General features: G+C 34.8%; 2 protein-coding genes across 12 annotated transcripts in view; both read left to right on the top strand.

The window, feature by feature from the left end:
- Positions 1 to 7,219, top strand: part of LOC115218630 (activating transcription factor 7-interacting protein 1) — a 110,157-nt gene extending 102,938 nt beyond the window's left edge. For all 10 annotated transcript variants that reach the window (XM_036507493.1, XM_036507467.1, XM_036507457.1 and 7 more), the window contains one exon: positions 356 to 7,219. In XM_036507493.1, the coding sequence (XP_036363386.1) occupies positions 356 to 517 (162 nt within the window). In that variant the 3' untranslated portion in view covers positions 518 to 7,219. The remainder of the gene's footprint in view (positions 1 to 355) is intronic.
- A 4,470-nt stretch (positions 7,220 to 11,689) lies between these two features.
- Positions 11,690 to 20,813, top strand: part of LOC115230286 (WD repeat-containing protein 88-like) — a 56,520-nt gene continuing 47,396 nt past the window's right edge. The window contains exon 1 of one of the 2 annotated variants that reach the window (XM_029800519.2): positions 11,690 to 12,019. In XM_029800519.2, coding sequence (XP_029656379.1) covers positions 11,918 to 12,019 — 102 coding nt within the window. In that variant the 5' untranslated portion in view covers positions 11,690 to 11,917. Of the gene's footprint in view, positions 12,020 to 13,727; positions 13,778 to 20,813 lie in introns of those variants that run through there. The other variant, XM_036507524.1, reaches the window with a different exon arrangement.

Below are 20,813 nucleotides of genomic sequence, written 5' to 3' on the forward strand. Positions count from 1 at the left end.
TAAATCTTCAAGAAATAAAAGTATGATACTCCTTTGTTACACATTAAAGTTGTTTGCAATTATGTTCCTGTAAACCCAGAATGTGCTTTAGGGTAAAACGTCTACAATAACAATACACAGTCAAATTATGGTAAATTTTTATTGTATTTAGAAAGCAGTTTTATTGGCAAATTCTAAAAAGGATGTTTTCTGTACTTTGAATTTGCTTTTGGTATTCTGTTTTTCTTCTCACACATTTCTGAGTTTCCACATACAATGGTAATCTCTATAAGAGCCAAACCACAGCACCTCTTTAAAAAAAATAATGTAATTTTTTTTTCCTTTTTTAACTCAATGAATGTTTTGTTTATTTCAGGTTGGAGACATTAAGGCTCTACCTCTTCCGATGGCTTGTACATTAACTCAATTCCATGAAGGAAACAAATATCATTTTGCTGTTCGAGCTGTAGATTCACATGGCCGTGTAGGGCCCTTCAGTGATCCTAGTACCATAAACCTTGGAGTTGGAAACAAATGAATTCTATAGAATTCTTGGAAAGACACACCAGTAACTACACCTTCAATTAAGGACATGTTAATATTCTTTGTAATCCAGCATTTATTTGATGACATCTTAGTTACCATGAGTCAAATTCTTGAGTCCTAATAGTCTCTATTATTAACTCCAAGTTTTTGACACCTAAAAAAAGTTGTGTGTGTTTGTTTCATTAAGGTCTTTTACAGACAAGGAGAAGTATCTATAAACAATTTGCTCTTCATTAGCTGTTCGCATCATTGTTAAGGATTTGACACTGTTTGCTTTATTATAGTTATCTATAAGTACGGGAAGGTGTCTTTAATTTAAAGAGATTTACAAAAATATTTTGTAGCTCACTTTACAATAAATTTTGATACATCTACATTGTATTTTAAATGTTAATAAAATACAATTTTAAACAAAATGCATTGATATAAAAATGTACCAAACAAAATTATCCAGAGAAAACTTTTTCAGTATTTTTTTTACTGTGTTATTTATTAATATATCTGTTAATGTAAATTGGTACAGATTATAAAATATTGAAGAAAGAAATGGAAATTATTTAATCTTCTTTTCATTTACAGTTAAACTTGAATAAAAGATATTTTCATTTCAAACTGGGTAAGACCATGGAACTAAAACTAGAAATGTGAACTTTAAAAAAAGAAATCACAATGATAATACTATTCTTAAGTCAAATTTACTAGAGTTAAGTATTAAAAATAGGAAGTGACTTTGAATAATGAAAGATTTGTGTATCTCTATATAATTGTCTTTTTTATATTAGGGGTCTTAAATAATAAAAGTAGTGAATATTTTGCTTAATAGCCTTAATTTCACCTGTTAGATTTATTGAAGTACATCAATATGATCAATTGGAAATTTGTCATCATTTCTGGATATATATATAATACTTAAAATATTCTTGATTCTTTTATTTTAATTTTTTTTTTTTAAGCTAATGATGTTTTTAAACACTCCTTATGTAATAAGACGTATAAGCCTTTGTGTGTATGTTTTTCAACAAATATACATGCACAACTTTCACAAAGGTTGTTAAAGCATTCAAAAGTAAATTCTAAACATATTTAATTCACTTACTTAAAACAACGGTTATAATGAATCCAATTTAATCATAAAATGTTCTTAATTTCAAACATCCATCTTACCTGATAAACTTATCATATTCTTCTATGGGGCAGCAAAATATATAAAAACAACTCCTTTGTTGATTTTAAAAAAACAAAACAAATTTTCTTCAAGCAGTCAAACAGAAATTGGAGTATCTTTACATTTTTTTCTGTTCTTGGATATTTATTTTACTTTTTCTAACTATCATTTTAATTACTTTACACAACTTTCCATTCTTTTACGTTTCACTCGCTGAATTACAGCTGGTTTTAATTGATTATATCATCTCCAATAGTTATTTCAGTTTCACAATTATTTTATTGAGTGGTTAGGTTACCACATAAACAATACTTTTTTTTTCTTTTTAACTGGTGATGTATTAAATATAAACACAGATGGGTGGGGACATAAACATGTATATATACTGGGCTTTCTGTACAGTTTCTGCTTATTAAATTTCACTCAGTTTTGGTCAAAATGCAACTATAATAGAAGACACCGAAAATGCACTACAGTGGGATCTTTGAACCACTTTGTTGCAAAGCAGACTTCTTAAATATGCAGCTATTGCCTGAACTTATGTTTTTAAAAATTAAAATATATTTTGTGTGTCTCTACCATCATCCACAGGATATTCATTCATCATGTGACTGCAAAATATTAGAGGACGCCATTTTTATCATGGTTTTTAAAAAATTTGATTGCTCTGGTGTCCATTCTTGGACATCAAGAACTGCTGATGGTAGAAAGTCCAAAATTTTAATAACGATTGTTGAACAAAAATATTTTTTTTCTTTCTTGAAATGTTGTTTTTGTAGCAAACAATTTTAGATGTTAGGTGTGAGACCCAGCTCTGTTCCAAATCTCATTTGGTGGTCAAGATGAGTCATGAGAAACAAAATCAGTTGCAAAAAAAATTAAACACACAGACACACACATGCACTCTCTCTCTCTCTTAAAGTTCACAGATATGTAGCAATGAAATTTCTTCCTGACATTGTAACCAGAATGGGATGAGGGTAAATACATTCAAATACTGAATAGAAAAAAAATTTGTATAGTTTTCAGTCATTTAATGTTTTGTGAATATGTCAAACTATTCTGATGATATATACGGAAGGTAATATATAATAGCTATACTTATCCTCATTAGTTATTGCAGTTATACTTTCCAGAGAGATTTCCTTGTTTCTTCTACTCTTTCTCTCCCAGTATGCATGTAGATAAAGCCTCCTCTACATTTGATTGAAGGTTTTAAACATATTTCTTTCAGCTATTCATCTACTCTTTATCTTTGATATTTTCTACTGAAAATCTCAAATTTTGACTCAACACTCCCAAGCATATTTTTCCATTAATCAGCACTCCATCGTTTGTGTGTTCTGGCATATGTAAATGGTCATTTCTCTAGCTGCATAATCAGCATCATTCATTCATCATTTTTCGACCGTGGTTAGACAATGGAATTTACTATGTTACGCCAGACTTCACGGTCCATCATAGCATTACGGAGATCCTGTTGCTGGATGCCTGTATTCCTGGAGATTACATCAGGGTAGGAGAGTGTGCGCCCTCTAGGAGTTTAGGCCGGATCTGAGGAGGGCTGGTAGCTAGATGTGTTTCTTAATCTCAAACTAATGTAAGCTTTAAATACTTAGCTTGGATTTTGAGGTTCTCTTACCTTTAACTTTAGTTTCCTGGATTTACCTTTCCTAATGATGAAACTACAACTTTGCTTCATATTTCAGATTGCGATATCCCATGTTCAAACTATTAAGATCTGGCCCCTCTCACTTACCCTATAATGTCATCCTAAAAATAAATAATCACATCATCAAAATCTCAATGTTAAGAGATAATGCATGATTGATTGAAAACAATGTTAAGAGATAGATATTACATTTGACACAGTAACCTGAAGGCTACAGGGTTATACATCTTCATGTTGTAGCAATTGTGTCTTTGTTTCAATCTCAAAAGGTGATTATAGTACCTTTTAAACCAGGTGTAGAAGTTCTCTTGAAACTGACGTTTATGTATTCTTTTTGGGGGGTTTTCTGTATCCCAAAACACTGAGACTGCTAGGAGAATATGGGATTGGCAGGTATACAAAGTAATAGAAACTATCAGATGTGTAATATCCTTGATAGCCTACCCCTTGCCATTGATGAAGTGGTAGTTGCTGTTACATTATTTGATGTTAACTTAAGATTTGTCTTTACAGAATTAAATGAAACAATATTATATCATATATGAAGTCAGCACATTATATATATATATATATTAGTACAATATTGTTACATTTTATCTTCTAAGTTGATTAAAATACCAAATACCTACCTATTTGCACAGCAGTTTTTGTATGTATGTATTTTTCCTTATATACATATGTATATTTGTGTGTGCATGCAAATGTGCATATGCATGTATATATCCATGTGTTTGTGTATGTTTCTACATTGATGTAGCATACACAAATAATTATGGAGTTCCTTTTGCAATCAGGAGATCCTGGACCCAATCTCATCATAAATCATCTTGGATAAGTGTCTTTTATTGTAACCTTGAATCAGTCCAGGCCTCGCAAATGAAATCAGGTAGACAGTAGTCTGGCAGATGGACTGTAACTATAATTCAAAGGTCTACTTTTATTACACAATAGATTACACTGATTCTGTCCCTTATGTTAATAGTATATGTTTCTGTTGAACAACTTACCACTCATTATAGGAGCTGATATAGATCCATTTACATTAGGGTACATGCCTCTCCAACAAAAAGAATACCTCTTTTGACTGTATTCTGTGCCATTTATTTGGTACTGGCATGGTTTTGAAGATTTACTTTACCACACTGGGCATGCAGGTTGGTATGGTTTCTTCTTTAGACACTTAGGTGGCACTTGAACTCTGAACACAAAGAGCCAGAACCAATACTGTAATGCATCTCACCTGACACTCTAACAATTCTCCCAGTCAACTTTCTTGGACAGTCATTCTTTTTGTTGACTGTTTATATCCATTTATACTTGTGTGTGCATGTATGTAAGAATAAAAGGTTTTGATAATGTACAGAGTAGTGTATTAATAAACATAAAAATAAATATTTTGTTGGAAGTCTTGGAAGGTATCATTTCTTAGTTTTGTTGTACATAGATATAAAGGGTCTTTGAAAGTTCTAAGGAAATAAATTGAAATACTGCTTAAATGTTTTTATCTTTTTTTTTCCCTGGTTTTGTTGTCTAGCATTTGAATGTCCTTTCCCTGTCTCCTTTTTTATTCTAAACAAACCTGTAAAAATATTAAAAAAACAATCTGAAATAATACCAACTAAAGAATTTCATGATAGAGATTCATCTCAATAAATTAGAGAACATGTAAGATACAGATGTTAATATACACACAGACAAATGTAAAGGCTGAGCATATGGGAGCCATTGACAAGATATATTCCAAGTTCAACTATAGGCCAAACCTTCAGTTCTTCCTCTTATTCATCCTTTTCTGATGTGCTTTGCTCTTGAGTTCTCTGATGTCTGGTGATTAGCTGACTTATTGTTACTATGAGTATAAGCAACTGTTCTGATTAATTTTCTGCCTTAGAAACACCTACTACTGCCAACAGATTTCTTTATGGTCTGAATCAGATGTGAAATCATTTGTGACTTTCTCTGAGTATATGCAACTAAGAAATGGTCACATTTGCAATAATCTTAAAAGGTGTACACAAGGCGTCTTGGTCCCATATGCCCACATACATATATCATCATCATATATATATATATATATATAATTCTCCTTATGGTTCTGAAGCAATTAGTTGTAGATTTGTATAAATTCTACACCCTGCTTGGTGATTTCTGGAATCGTTAATGCACTGGAATTAGCCCTCTCCAGAAACTTAGCAATAAGAAATATTTGGTCATATAGTGCTGCTGGGAAGGTTTTCTCAACTACATCTTTTTCACCTTTAATCAATGCATTGAGAAGACCTGGTTTGTTTGTTCTACTTGTGATTTTTATTTGCAGTAATGATATCAGACCAGGTACTTGGTTTAACAACATTGATTGAATATGATAACTGCATGGTGACTTTGAAAACTTCTAACCTCTTACCAAGATATTGTTTATTAGTTTGAGCTTTACACAGGCAAACCCTAAGATCCATGCCCTTCTCCCTAGGTCAAGCTTGTCTTTATCATGTAACTTCTCTAAAGACAGTCAATATTAAATGTTTCATGTTTCCAACTATATTAAAAATCCAACTACTTTTTTTGTCTTCTGTTTCCAAACGATTGGTAGAGCTTCTCCTATATACAGGTTTGTTGAGATTACTAGTTTGTGTACTCCACATAGATTGGAATGAAGATATCTACCTTCCTGAGTGTTGCTCTGAATGATCCTGATGCCATCTTCTTTGTTATACATCAGGGCACTGTTTTCAAGAGTGTTCCACTTAGGTAACATAGAGGTAGACTCCCAAACACAAGGCAACAAAACAAAATCGATAAAAAGATTTAAGCAACATTTCATTTCACTTCCTTTGGAAAACTTTTAAGCATTTTTGTACCTGCATACAGATAAACTAAGAAATAATCTTTTGTACTCTAGACACAAGGCCCGAAATTTTGGGGGAGGGGGCCAGTCGATTAGATTGCCCCAGTACGCAACTGGCACTTCATTTATTGACCCCCGAAAGGATGAAAAACAAAATCAACCGTGGCAGAATTTGAATTTAGTATGTAAAGACAGACAAAATACCGCTAAGCACTTGGCCCAGCATGCTACCATTTCTGTTAGCTCACTGCCTTACATGAACTAAAAAATAATACCAAAGTACCATTTGAGTACTGGGGTTGCTCCTTCAAAATTTCAGGCCTTGTGCCTATAGTAGAAAGGATTATTTATATATAAACCTTGTGTAGCAACAAAAGAAGTAGGTCTCAATATCATTGAAAATAGAGGGCTAAATTTATTAAATGATGGATGTGGAACACACATTCAGGATTCAGTTTCTGTGCAACAACTCAGTGAACAGCACTGCATCAGCATGCATTCGGCTTGCAGTAGCCAATGAAGTGTAGCATTCATTGAGTTTTACAGAAACTCAGAAGCCTGAATGTAAGTGTTCCATACCTGTGTCATTTAAAAAATATATATTCACACATATCTGGTTTTATATATCTTCTTTTCATTTCATTATCCCCCTATGAATATACTGATATATTAAAATTGTCCGATTATGAGTGGGGATTTTCTAAACAAAACATGTATATGGCCTTCCTCATTCTAAACAGTTGAAACAGTATTACTGTCCATTGTCAAATGAAATATCATTTTCATATACATCTGCTTTTATGTGTATATATAAATTAGTTTTTTTTATCCTACGATATATTGTTGGAACAACTGGGAGTGAACATGAAACTGAAAAGATTTTTTTAAAGATATTAATGAAGAATATGACATGAAAATAATATTGCTATTTTTAGAGATTTCTATTCATTGATCCTAAGTTATATAATCCTATACTGATCCTACATGAAACAATAAAATATTGGCCTTATAACTTACTTTTTATTTTTACTTTATTTTCATTTCAAAGTGAGTTTCACTTATATGGTTGCACTTTGTAGAGACACAATAACTGTTCATAGTTAAATTAGTGTTTCTAGCTCTGAAGGGGAAACCTAGGCTTTGATAAGTAGTTACAGTTTACTTGTAACACTGAAAGGTCATCAGAGATTGAAGTCTAGTATTTGTGGTGGCTTTATGATTAATTAAATCGTGTTGTATTAAGCTGCACAAATGAATTTGCTGACATTGTGTAGCTGTTGTGTGTCCCTGATATAAAGGTTATTTGATTTTATAAAGGGAACCCATGCCTGTGTGGAAAACTAATGTTAAAGAATGATGATGATGAGTAAATGGTAAAGTGATGAATGTGATGCTTAGGTTTGTTTCAATTCAGGTAGAATCTTTCTGCATAGAATATTCTTCTACAAGCAATTATTTCTGAATGATTTATTAATACTTTTTCATATCAAGATAATTCTAAGTTAGGTAGATATATATATAATTTGAGATGAGGGGCCTTTGTTCTTTTGATAAATCTACCACATTAACAAAATTAAGTACTGAAATCAACTTTATTGACCACATTCTTGTGGTCATGCCCCAGAATGGCTTGGCTGCAGTCCATTGGCCAAAACAATTTTATATTATGTGTTAAACATTGTAGTACAATCTTAAATTGTGACACGGTGAATGTCTAATTTTAGTATTTATTTGAGGCTTATGAGCGTATATAAGTTCCTTCATTTTTCTATCACTCCTCTTAATCTGTTTGTAATTTTTAGAATGCCTGATTTGAAAAATCCCTGGATTTTGAATTAAATATATATATTTAACTAATTTTCTATATCTTACTTTCTGGCCATACTTTGTATAAATGATTTTGCAAAGATCTAAATAACTGGAGGTCCTTTGTTGTATGGGAACACTTTATGAAATGGTTATGCATCAATGAATGCTACCAATATTTTTAGATTTGACGAAAAACAGGTTTCAACAGGTGCAAACTCCTAATCAGACAGAGCTTTCTATAAAACTTGACACTGATTAATTGAGATTATCTACACAATTACTAAACAGAAACTCCCTTCAGGGAGTGATATTCAAAATCTAGTTATAAGCAAGATAGACCCAACAAGCTCAATTAATTGGAATTTTTGGAAAATAGTAACAGAGCAGATGGGAGTGGATCTAGTCTTTAAAGGCAATAGGTAAAAGCAAGGGACAGGTTTCAGTCTTATTAAATATTCCATGTAAATCATTCTGTTCAGTTGGCAAGACTAAAAGTACTCCCATATAGATGGAGACATGGCTGTGTAGTAAGAAGTTTGCTTCCCAACTACATGGTTCCAGGTTCAGTTCCATTGCGTGGTACCTACAGCAAGTGTCTTCTACTTATGAGTGGATTTGGTAGACGGAAACTGAAAGAAGCCCATAAAATATATGTATTTGTGTTTATATATATATGTATGGATGGATGTATATACAAATTTACAGTTAACAAAAATCTGGATGTGTGGTGTTCAGTTACTCAAATGATACAAAACATACACAGAGGACAAACACAAAAGGGCCTTAATTCTTCATCAGTTATCGGCCAAAATACTAATACCCAGTTTCATGCCTTTAATAAGACTGAGAACTTCGTATATCGGTGGCATCTGCAAAACTTGCAGAGAATGAGGGCTCAAGTAAACAAAACAATACAGGATGAACATATGAAAGCAAACAAATGTAATTTGAAACAATAGAAAAAGATGGAATAAATACAGCCTTTTGGTCAAACACGAATATGGTGGCTTTGTGGTGTGAAACCTTGGGTTACTCAATATAAAATTTTGTTGTAATAATTACTGCTCTATTTTTTAGAGTATGCTTTTTTCTGATACATGTTTTTTTTTATTAACCAACTATATGTGTGTGTGTGTGTGTATGTATATATATATATATATATATATATATATATATGTAGAGTAATTCCATAAATAATGTGGTTTTTATACTTTTATTTTTCAAAATTAAGATAAAGTTCTTTTTTAATCTGATATATTCTCATTTTCTACAAATAGTCTTCCATCTATCTGGTGGACTTGCAAGGTCCCTCTTCCAAAATTCACTTGTCTGTGACAAAAAATACCCCTCCACTACTGTTCTGACTTCATCTACACAATTCATATTTTCTCTGTCCAAATGATTTTGAAGACTGCAGAATAAATGATAATCAGATGAGGCAATGTCTGGCGAATATGATGGGTGGGGCATCGCTTCCTATTCAAACTGCTCCAGTCTTTGGAATGTCATCCTCACTGTATGTGGCTGAGCATTATCCTAATGGAAGAACACCTTACGTCTTGAAACCAAAGATGATCGTTTTTCTTCTAGTGCTAACTTATGCCACTCCAGCTGCTTGCAGTAGACTTCCTTTGTTATCGTTTGATTTGGGTTTAAAAGTTCAAAGTGGACTAAACCTTTCATATCCTACCGAACAGATAACACTTTATGTGGGTGAAGACCTTCTTTAGCCTGGGGTGCTGGTGTTTCTCCTTTCCCTACCCACTGTCTTTGGGGCTTGGCATTTTTATAGAGAACCCATTTCTCGTCACCAGTTACTATTCAGTCCAAAAAAGGTTAATTTGTGAGACGTTACAGCAAAGAAGAGCACACATTCACTCTCTGAGCAAGATTAGACTCGGAAAGTTTGTGAGGAACCCATTGACCCAATTTGCCAACTTTTCTGATGGCATGCAGGTGTCAATGAAAGGCTGAATGACTAAATCTAAGATTCTCTGCTAGTTCCTCAACAGTTATGATGGGATTTTGTTCCACCAGGGTTTGCAGGATGAGGTTCGTCTTCTAGTCTGTAGTTTCTGGCTTGGAATTTCTGGAACTATCGTTGACACTGGCTTACACTTATTGTCCGATCCCTATACACTGCATTAATATTCCTTGCACTTTCGGCTACGTTGTTGTCTTTATTGAACTCATAAAGCAAAATATGTCAAATATACTCTTTTGTCACTTTCATTATAGCTTCGTAAAAATAACACTTAAAATCGAACTGCACTCTTCAAAATTTGCAATAAAATCAAGGTAAAATTACTACCTGCTTTTATATCAAGTTGATGCAGGTAGTTTATCCCGTCCCCTTCCTACTTTTAGTTCATGCAATTGAAAAAACCGAATTATTTATGGGATGACCCAATATACATGTGCGTGTCTTCATGTCTATGTTTGTCTTCCTACCATCGTTTGACAACTGATGTTGATGTGTTAAAGTCTGTTCGGCATAAACACCGATAGAATAGAATAAGTACTAGGCTTACAAGGAATAAACCCCGGGGTTGATTTCTTCGACTAAAAGAATAAACGAATAGGAGGAACATACTGATGCTTGTTATGAATATCTGCAATACAGCCGAGTTTAAAATACCTCAAGAGAGCGTTCGTCATGGTAAATACAACTATGGTAGCAGCTAACCGATGTAAATTTCGTTGAATAGAAATTGTCGGTGCAGGTAAGTTTAGTGAAAATCTCATGACGGAATTTGTATTGTTTGCTGTCATCGTCTTATACCCACTGCAGTGATTAATTCTGTCCATTCAAGGTGTCTTTACTCGTTATATAACTACTTGTAATAATAATGAAATTATTGTATACAGTGTTCAGGTGCACCACAACTTGTCACAAAGTGCGTATAAAGCATATGCAGTAATGTACAAATGTCTGGAAAGCGAACAGTGTATGAGTCAGATACATGCTTGCGGGTGTATGGAGGGGATAAAATCAGGTGTAGTGTTGGCGAATCTCAGAAAGCATGGAAGTTTTGAAGGATGCAGTGCTCCAACAACTAACAACTGATGCCGACAGTTTGTTCCATGCATCAGCAACTCTTAGCGTGAAAAAATGTTTCCGAAAGTCATGGGAGCTGTGCTGTTTTCTGACTTTGTAAACATGTCCACGGGTGTTAGACAGGTGAAGTTTGAAAAGGTGCTCAGAGTAAGATGGTTAATAATTTTATGGGCGTCTGCCAAGTCAGCTGCCAGACGTCGGAGTTTCAATGTGTCCATGCCCAGGGAAGTAAGGCGTTCAGAATATGGCAAATGCTTAATGGAGGGTATTCTCTTGGTTGCACGTCGCTGAACGGCTTCCAAACGATTAATATCCTGGGCAAGATAGGGGTTCCTGACCGGTGAGGTCATACCATAGCTATATAAAGCTGCAGATAGATAGCCGGAGAGCGGCTCAGAAAGGACTTGGTGAGTGATGCCAAGACACCCTCAGCCTTTTTGGCAATTTTAGCGATGTGTTTTGTCCAACGCAAATCGCTGTCGACAATAACGCCCAGGTCACGTTCACACGAAAACTTTTTGAGATTAGTGTTGTATGAATGACACTTAAATGACATCTCTTAAATTTTACCAGGTCGGGTCTTTTAGATTATAAAATTTCTTTTTCGGTTCCAACCTAAAAATACTCCATCATTTTAAGCAATCTACGCCATTGTCTAATGTATTCTTTTTAAAGATGGTCAGGTGTGGATTCATGGAGATTTGACTACTATTTCTAGCAGACCTAGCAACTACGTGCTCTCTAGTTGGCTCGTTCTTTACAGTGAAGACATTCGTGTCATCGACTTCCGGTCTACTGTCATAGCAACGAGGGTTCAGAGGTTTGATACAAAGAAACTCGAACATGGAACTCGTTGTCGGCGATCTCGAAGCGATACGTCGGACTAGGATCCTAAATGAACAGTATTCAAGTGTTGCTCCACAAGATAAACCATTAAATACTCAGGTCAGATTATAGATACTGTTACTTGCTTGAGTTTCATAGAATCAAGATTTTGAGACATTATTAGTTTAGTACAGGCATACCTCAACTTATGTCGGTAATTGGTTCCATGATCCATGACATGCGACTTAACTATAAAAAAAACTCAATAAATGATATAAAGTATGTTCACTGAAACGTTAAAGTCGGATAAATGGACGGTATCGACTGGTTAAAGTTTATTTTCCCATTAGTTTCTTAAAAAAAAAAAAAAAAAATACTTGTTCTTTCGATAACCTACGTAACTGGAAACGACGTAAGATGAGGTATGCTTGTAATATAATTTTATAGATTAAGGGCGCACATGGCAGAGATGTAAACGGAACCCTCTCCCACTTAAATTTTTTTTTACGGAATCCCACGTTTTAGACTATAGAGATTCTGAAAAAATTTTTTCAAAAATTCACCCCCCCCCCTTCATTTTTCGTTTTTTCCGGGTTTTTATTTTTGGTGAAATACGTAGAAAATTGCAGAAATTGAAGAAAAAACAACAAATATCTTACAAACTATAGAATTTTCTCAATAAAGCCAAGAGAGAAAGATGTTTTATAAAACACATTCTACGAGTATACGAAGTTTAAAAGTGTTTAGTTACGTGGAAATTATTTTAAAAACTGCCGTTCAAACCGAAAAGATACTAGACAAATACGGAGATTATGATTCTGAAAAAAAAAATTGTAACATTTCAATTTTTCAAAAACAAATTACCTGCTTCCTTGGCCTTCAAGCAGGCTATCCACATGCTAGAAATAACAGCCAAATCTCACAAAACTGCGATAACATAATGAAGAAATATGTAATCAATCTACTTACCTTTCTGCAAAAATTTCTTTCAGAATAATTTCCCGCAGTAACATGACAAAGGGAGGGAGGATATGAAAACGCAGAGAGGATGATAGGCCATCAAACGTGGGTTGTCGGGTCAGCGCTTGCACAAACCACATTGAGGCCTATTTGTCCCGAATCAAAGACGGTTGAAGTATGTCCACTGGATGATCGGGCGATATGAAATGGTCTCGTATCGACGAATATATGTATCAAGAAACGTATGGGTTTACGGCGAAGAAAAGTTTCCAGAATTTCTATACTTTTCTCAAACATTGTCGAAGTTTATCCCCGCTAAATTCCACCGGCGTACATGGCGGAGGTTTCAGTTGTAAAAAAAAGAAAGAAAAAATTTTAATTTCACTTTGTCACTTTGCTGTTTTTACTTTTCTTTTTTACATATGGGCTTGCGGGAACTCTTGAAGTAATGAGAGCGAAAGAGACTAAGAGAAAGCGATTGTATGACGAGGGAAGTTCTTTTGAAGTTACCGTGCATGGGAAGCATTGATGTACATGTGTGTGTGTTTGATGGGGTGTGCACGGTAACTTGAAAAGAACTTCCCTCGTCATACAATCGCTTTCTCTTAGTCTCTTTCGCTCTCATTACTTCAAAAGTTCCCGCAAGCCCATATGTAAAAAAAAAAAAAATTTTTTTACGGAAATCGACGGAAAGGTCTACTAGAGACGAAAGATCGCCATGTTTGCTGTTATTTCTGCATTCATTTTTTGTAACTTTCAAAAAAAAAAAAAAAAATGAACACACGGTTCCACTTTAATTTCACTTTGTCATATTACTGCGGGAAATTACTCTGAAAGAAATCTTTGCAGAAAGGTGAGTAGATTACACACTTCTTTCATTATGTTATCGCAGTTTTGTGAGATATGGCTGTTATTTCGGTAAATTTTACCATATTTTTTAATGAAAAATTAAAATTTTACAAGCAATTTTTTTTTTCAGAATCATAAACTCTGTACTTCGTTGTCTTTAATCTACCTTGTAATGACACTCCTTTTACTGTTTGGTGATAACTTGTTACGGTTCCACACCTCTTCGCATGTCCCCATTTTAGTGTAATGCCTGGTTACCTGTCTCCCTATTTTACTTTGTCTGTCTCTCTTTCACTCACTCACACACCCTTCCAACTTCAGTCATTGCTGCCTAAAGATATTTAATTTCCGAGCCTGTGGTCGCTCGACTTGCTAGAAATATCGGCCGAATCACATTCTAGAGCGCCAAATCCCGTAATATCTTTGGATGCACCTGTTTTAAGCATCGCAGATTACGTTTCTGGGGGAGAAAAAAGAGGGGAGGTGAAAGAACACATTGGATTGTGTAATTTTAGATACTCTGTATTTGGAAAAAAACCCCAAAAAACATAGTAATACGTTTCTCAATTCCAACGAACTTACCCAAATTCTTGAATGTTATTAAGTGATTATTTTGCCAATGTAGACCTTTCGTTTATCTGTAACTAGCAGTATCGCCTGGCGTTGCTCGGGTTTGTAAGGGAAATAACTATATAAGCATTTTAGAGAGTTACCTCCCTTATATAATAGCAAAAAAAGTGCATTAAAAATGGGAAAAAATGATGGTAATTTTTTTTTTAAATCGTAGACTCATCGTAGACGCGCGCACCCAGAAGGGCTCGATATGAATCACGACTATAAGATACCCGCTTTTGGTTAAACTGCACCGCAAAATGTGGGAGTAGTTAGGAATCTAAATCGTAGGAGACAGACACACAACTTCACTTTTATATATCTGTAATATAGTTTTTTTTGTTTTTATTGCCCGGAAGAAAGACTTTTCAAATTGTAAAAGTACCATTAACTAGATACAGCTGTAATGTCTTCAGTTATAATTCTATACACATGTAAGATGCATTTTTAGATGTTCAAAGTCATCTCAAAGAAAACCGGTAGTAGTTCGTACTTAGAAAAAAAAAAAAATTGACATACCTCAGGAGTGGCTGTGTGGTAAGTAGCTTGCTTACTAACCACATAGTCCCAGGTTCATTCCCACTGCGTAGCACCTTGGGCAAGCGTCTTCTACTATATCCTTGTGCCAACCAAAGCCTTGTGAGTGGATTTGGTAGACGGAAACTGAAAGAGGCCCATCGTATATATGTATATGTTTGTGTGTCTGTTTGTCCCCCCAACATTGCTTGACAACCGATGGTGGTGTGTTTACGTCCTTGTAACTTAGCGGTTTGGTAAAAAAAAGATAGAATAAGTATTAGGCTTGCAAAGAATAAGTTCTGGGGTTAATTTACTCGACTAAAGGTGGTGCTCCAGCATGGCCATAGTCAAATGACTGAAACAAGTAAAAGAGTATACCTACACAAACGTGCCTCCCTTCTTTTTTCCTCAAAAGTTTAAAAATTAAGGATATTTTTAAATAAAATTTTTCCATAAATATGCTTTAGAGATTATATCGATGGTTGGGACAGGAGTTTCGAAAAATTCCCACACACAAGTTGGCTTTGCTTCCTCATAAATTACAGAAAAATGTTTTGTTTTTTTTGTTTAGTTTTCTACAAATACCTTTCAGACTGTAGATTAAGGATCACCAAACTTTTTTCACTGCAGGCCAGATAACTGAGAGAATGGCAAGCACAGGCAACATTAATATTTTTTTTCAGTACAATATAGTGAATACAAAAAATAAAGACTTCCAACATATTTAGACGTAGGAGTGGCTATGTGGTAAGTAGCTTGTTTACCAACCGCATGGTTCCGGGTTCAGTCCCATTGCGTGGCACCTTGGGCAAATGTCTTCTACTATAGCCTTGGTCGACCAAAGCCTTGTGAATGGATTTGGTTGACGGAAACTGAAAGAAGCCCGTCGTATATATGTATGTGTTTGTCCCCCCAACTTCGCTTGACAACCGATGCTGGTGTGTTTACGTCGCCGTAACTTAGCGGTTCGGCAAAAGAGATCAATAGAAAAAGTACTAAGCTTACAAAGAATAAGTCCTGGGGTCGATTTGCTCGACTAAATATTTGCTTAGGAATTGCTACATCCAACCAAGAGAATTGTTTTCAGATGTTCATCAGTCGACCTTGTTCGATGTACTGACTCCACATACTTAATTTTTGAAAATGTTTGCTCACAAACGTAACACTGAAAATAAAAGCAATTTCCTCATTCCAGTTGTGCTTCAAACAATGAAAGCTTTCTCTGAGAAAATCTTTGCAGGTGTCCAGGTCTTCAGAACACAACTGGCAATGATTGATTCTTGTTTCATGCCAGAGCAGTCAGTGGTGCCATCACATATAATACCAATAAACATGGAATCTTCACCTTTTTTTTTTTTTTTTTATCTCATGCAGGATGTTATGAGCATATGCCTGTAGGAATTCATTTTGTAAAGTACCAAATAGGAAATTATTTCGATATTTAAGCCAACTTACTTCTGCACTATTTTTTTTTTTTGGCAAGTTCTTTTATACAAAGTTTCCTGTATCGCATGCATGTCCTTGTAATGCTAGGCCTTGCCTACCACTGAATCTGACCACTTTGAAAGTAATTTTTAATGCTTGCTAGGCTACTTCTTGTTACTGAATTGGCTGCTTATTCATAGTCACAGATATGTCTGTCTTTGGCCCAAAGTGCTAACTGTTTTCATGTAGTGACCGAAATGGCTATGTGCAGCGATTTTTTTTTCCTGTAATGTTACCCCAGTTTTGTACACAAGTCAAGAAGGCACTTTCCTTAGATGTTGTAATTCTGTTATGCTGAACTCCTTCTAGACAATACTGGCAGGTAACAGCATCATGTTGAACATCATAATGAAGCAACAGAACTTCCTTGAACCAGACTGGTAGTATGAGCGTTTCTTTGCATCCTTAGGAAAGTTAAATCTCTTTCCAGGCACAAATTGTTTTTGTGATGCGTAAAATTTCAATGGCATTTCTTGACATGCTGGGACTGCTTTATTAATTTTTTTCTCTGAATTACATCTCTGCAATCTTCGAAGGTCCTGCATTCTCTTGACATGATGCAGTACTGAAGAAACCTGAAAATTTCCTCACTTTTGCTTCTGGTGGACTTGACATATTACAAAGAGCTGATAATAAAGGAAAAAAAAGTAAAAAAGTGCAAACAGATCAATAGTTTCATATTAGAAAAGTAGGGTTTCAGGTCTATTCAGTTTGGCTGCCAATCTTTGAAAATTCAAAGTTTATTGAAAATTTTTAAATTTGGTGCATTAATGTAGTTTTCCAAGCTGAATTTCTGAGTGCCAGTACACTTATAACAATAGTATGTAGCAACTAAAATGAGAGGAAGAAAAATATTTGACCCTTTATTTTCATTGTTATAATGTACAACTACTTCGAGTTGTTACACAATAATAATTTGACATTCTATAGGTAGTTAAATTCATCTTTTGTTGACAGCGAGAAGATTCATGGAAAAAGGAGAGAGAAACAGTAAGAAAGTTTAGCTCTTTGGGATGACAAGTAGAAAGGGTGAAAGTTGTATTGTTGCCTGGTGACAATCCATAATTTAAGGGAGAGAAATATGCTCTCTGGTTAAGCTCCAAGTGACAAAAGAGACAGGACTGATTTTGGATTCTGTATATATATATTTTTCCCTAAATAAATTAGGTCAGAATGAACAAACGATTTTACCTCTGTAATCAGCCTTGACCCAAGTCTGACAACTAGCACACAAATTTCCAACTACAAAACAATAGGAAGAGAACTTGTAGAAAAATGTAGATTTGGTTTTGAATCCTGGCTTAGAACCTAGGAAGCTATTTGTTACACACCCTTCTTTTTTGTATTTTCTCCAACCTGCTTGTAAGTGAAAGTTATTTCAATGTTTTATAGGGTATTTTTTTAAATATATTTTGTCTACAGAAAGACATGCTGTTTGACTTTTTGTGATGTGATATGTTATTTAGACAAGGAAGAGAATTTGTTGCTTGTGAATGGCACAGTAACTGAACCAATAATCGGTAAGAATATTGAGAATTGGAATTTTAAGAAACCAAGTGTTATTTAGAAATTTAAAATAAACAATTAGTAAATCTAAAGGAAAGATTGTGTGATGTAACTGAAGTATTTAAGCTCAAAGGTACATTCCAATATTTGAAGAGTTGCAACATCTCAGATCCATTTCATTGGTTAATGTGAAAAGTGACTAGCTTCTCAGTAGGAAGTGCAGGTACTTAAGGGAATTTTACAATAACTTAAGTACTTCGAGAAAGCAGACACATACTCTTACAAAATCAGTTGACTTACTGGCCATGAAATATATAATATAATGATGGAAATACTAAAAATAATTTCAAAGGAATAATCACCACTAATCTAGCTCTTAATATTACTGGTAGAATTTGAACTTGTGATGTCAAAATTTAATGGACAAATAGAAAAAGTATACTATGTACCGTAAATCCTCTAGTATAGTCTGCCCTTGAGTATAATACCCAGGGGATTTTTAGGGGACTGTACCACTGAAAAACCCAAACCTGGTGTATAATATTGTTATGGTTCGGCTAGTGCAGTATTTCTTGACCCACTTTGTGGGAGTGGCGCCTGCAAGTCTGGAATAAAAAGCTACAGCCCTTTGTTTACTGGAAGAGTAATGGCTTTTGGAGGGACCTTTGGCCTTGTGCCGGTCGATTACCGGTCAGAGAGATGTGAGGGCCGAGGAAGATAGAGTAAGGAATCTGAGAACTAGGAGAGAGGATGACAGTGACAGCGTCGATAAAGATAGGGACATAGGACCAGGCGGGATAGAGAGAGTATAAGGCAGAGACAGATGGAGGGGTGGTGAGAGAGCAAGACGTTTGGACAGTCGGTATTCGGTCGTCAAAGCGAACAGTCGTGATTTGGAAGTCAAAGCGAGCAGTTGGAATTTTAGGAGCGAGGATTTGGGAATTCGGGGCAAGAGTTTGGCAGGTTGGAGCTAGCAGTACTGAGAGAGAGGAACTACAATATGGGACACTGGCTATTCTAATTAGGAATTAAGGTACGTGAATTGTGTATTGATATGTGAAGAAAAAGAAGGAAAAAGAATTGATGTATTGAACAGTGAAAAGAAATGAGACAGTAAAAAGGAATTTGATGAACAATGTGAAATGTGTAAGGACATTGTGTACAGTGTTGTGATTTGAACATTGCATAATGAACATTGAACTGTTAGGCCTTTAATGTCCTTCGAACTGTATATGACTTGTTGATGTGTTTTGAAATAGAACTGTGTCTTCGGACGTGTACCTTTGAAATGCTGATGTATATGACCTTGATGTGTTGTTACCGGACGGTTATATTGTTACTTGCATGTTTAAATGCTTTGATCTGTGGTATACCCGTATGATGTATTGAGTTGTCACGTGCATGTCCTCTTTTAAATGTATCTGAAATGTAATTGGTGTTGTAACAATTGATTGTCATATAAACTAGTTGTTAAATGTAAGCCAGTTGTGCCTTGCCTCTTTGTGTGCCTCTCGGTTGCCTGTGTATCTCTCTGTGCTGCTGCTGTTGTTGTTGCTGTATCTCTCTCTCCTCTCCGACGAGTTTCCGTGGCAGAGATTCGCTGCATCGAACGGGCCTGGGTGTGAGGGATTCCGTAGCAGTTCGAATCGGAGGTCCCCACCTCGTAACAATATGCATCCCTTCTCTAACTTGAGTCGTGCGTAATTAAGCCAGCAGCATCTAGTCGAACAAACACTTCCACACATTCGTAATACAATAATGTTCTTAACTGTTATATGGGAATGTAAATATGTTTTCAAATTGTTATTCTGTGTTCTGAATACTTTTATTTTAATAAATGTTGCTTACTGCAAATTATGGATGATTCTCTTATGACTTCATTGCTTTCAGGCTTAGCTTAAGGTATTTTCACGTCCAACATCACAAAATGCGTCTGAATAAACATTGCCGGACAGCAAATAGAGACTCGGACATTGCTTTTCATTTTTCATTTTTAACCTTGTATATAGTACGCACTAGGCATTTTGATCTTTAAGTTTTAGGGAAAAAATGCGGATTATACTCGAGGATTTACGGTAATTAATCATCTATAAATTAACATAGCTTGGTAGCTTCAGTGCTCCAACCTGAGGTATACTCCTAAACCTAATTTTTCTGTATGTAGGTGGACTATATATATATATATATATATATATATTAAATCCAAACATGAACACATGGCATAATGAACTAAAACTGGAATGAGAGAAAAGCAAGACGGAAGTATATATAAAAGTGGAAGGTTGAAAAACCAGAAAAACTGAATTTAGAAATAACTCTAATTCCCACTTTTGCTTCTTTCTGATTTCTTTTTCATTTTCTGGTTTTTCAACCTTCCACCTTTTATTTATACTTCCTTCTCACTTTTTCTCTCATCCCATTTTTAGTTCATTATGCCATGCGGGCAGTGTCAGATGATTGTGCTAGGACTCCAGATGATTTAAAAAAACATTGTTTGGCATGTTCTCAGCACATGAAGCTAATAGCAGCACATATAAACATATATTGTATTCATGAAATAATATATAGTTATTTTGGGGGATTGTTTGTGTTTGTGTTTCTGTGTCTTTCAACATATAGACAACAGCAACACAAACTTTAAAAAAGACTTTCACTTTGAATAGAAGAAAGGGAGGAGAAAAAGTTGTTGAGAGAGAGAGTGTGTGTGTTCAGTGTCTTTCAACATATAGACAGTGCAACACAGACTTTAAAAAAAGTCTTTCACTTAGAACTCTGTATGAATGTATGTGCATGATTAACAAATATTTTTACCAGTAGAGCATAGTATTTGTAGTAGTTTACTCTTATAGTATTGTATGTATTTATTGACAGCATGGCACAACATACATAGATTAGCACTAGGCCTCTAGACACATGATCCTCTGGACAATTTCCTAGCATACCCATACCTTAAGATGACACTTGTCAGACTATTTCGTTACTA

The sequence above is a fragment of the Octopus sinensis genome, linkage group LG1 (genome assembly GCF_006345805.1).
Source record: "Octopus sinensis linkage group LG1, ASM634580v1, whole genome shotgun sequence".
Lineage (NCBI taxonomy): Eukaryota > Metazoa > Mollusca > Cephalopoda > Octopoda > Octopodidae > Octopus > Octopus sinensis.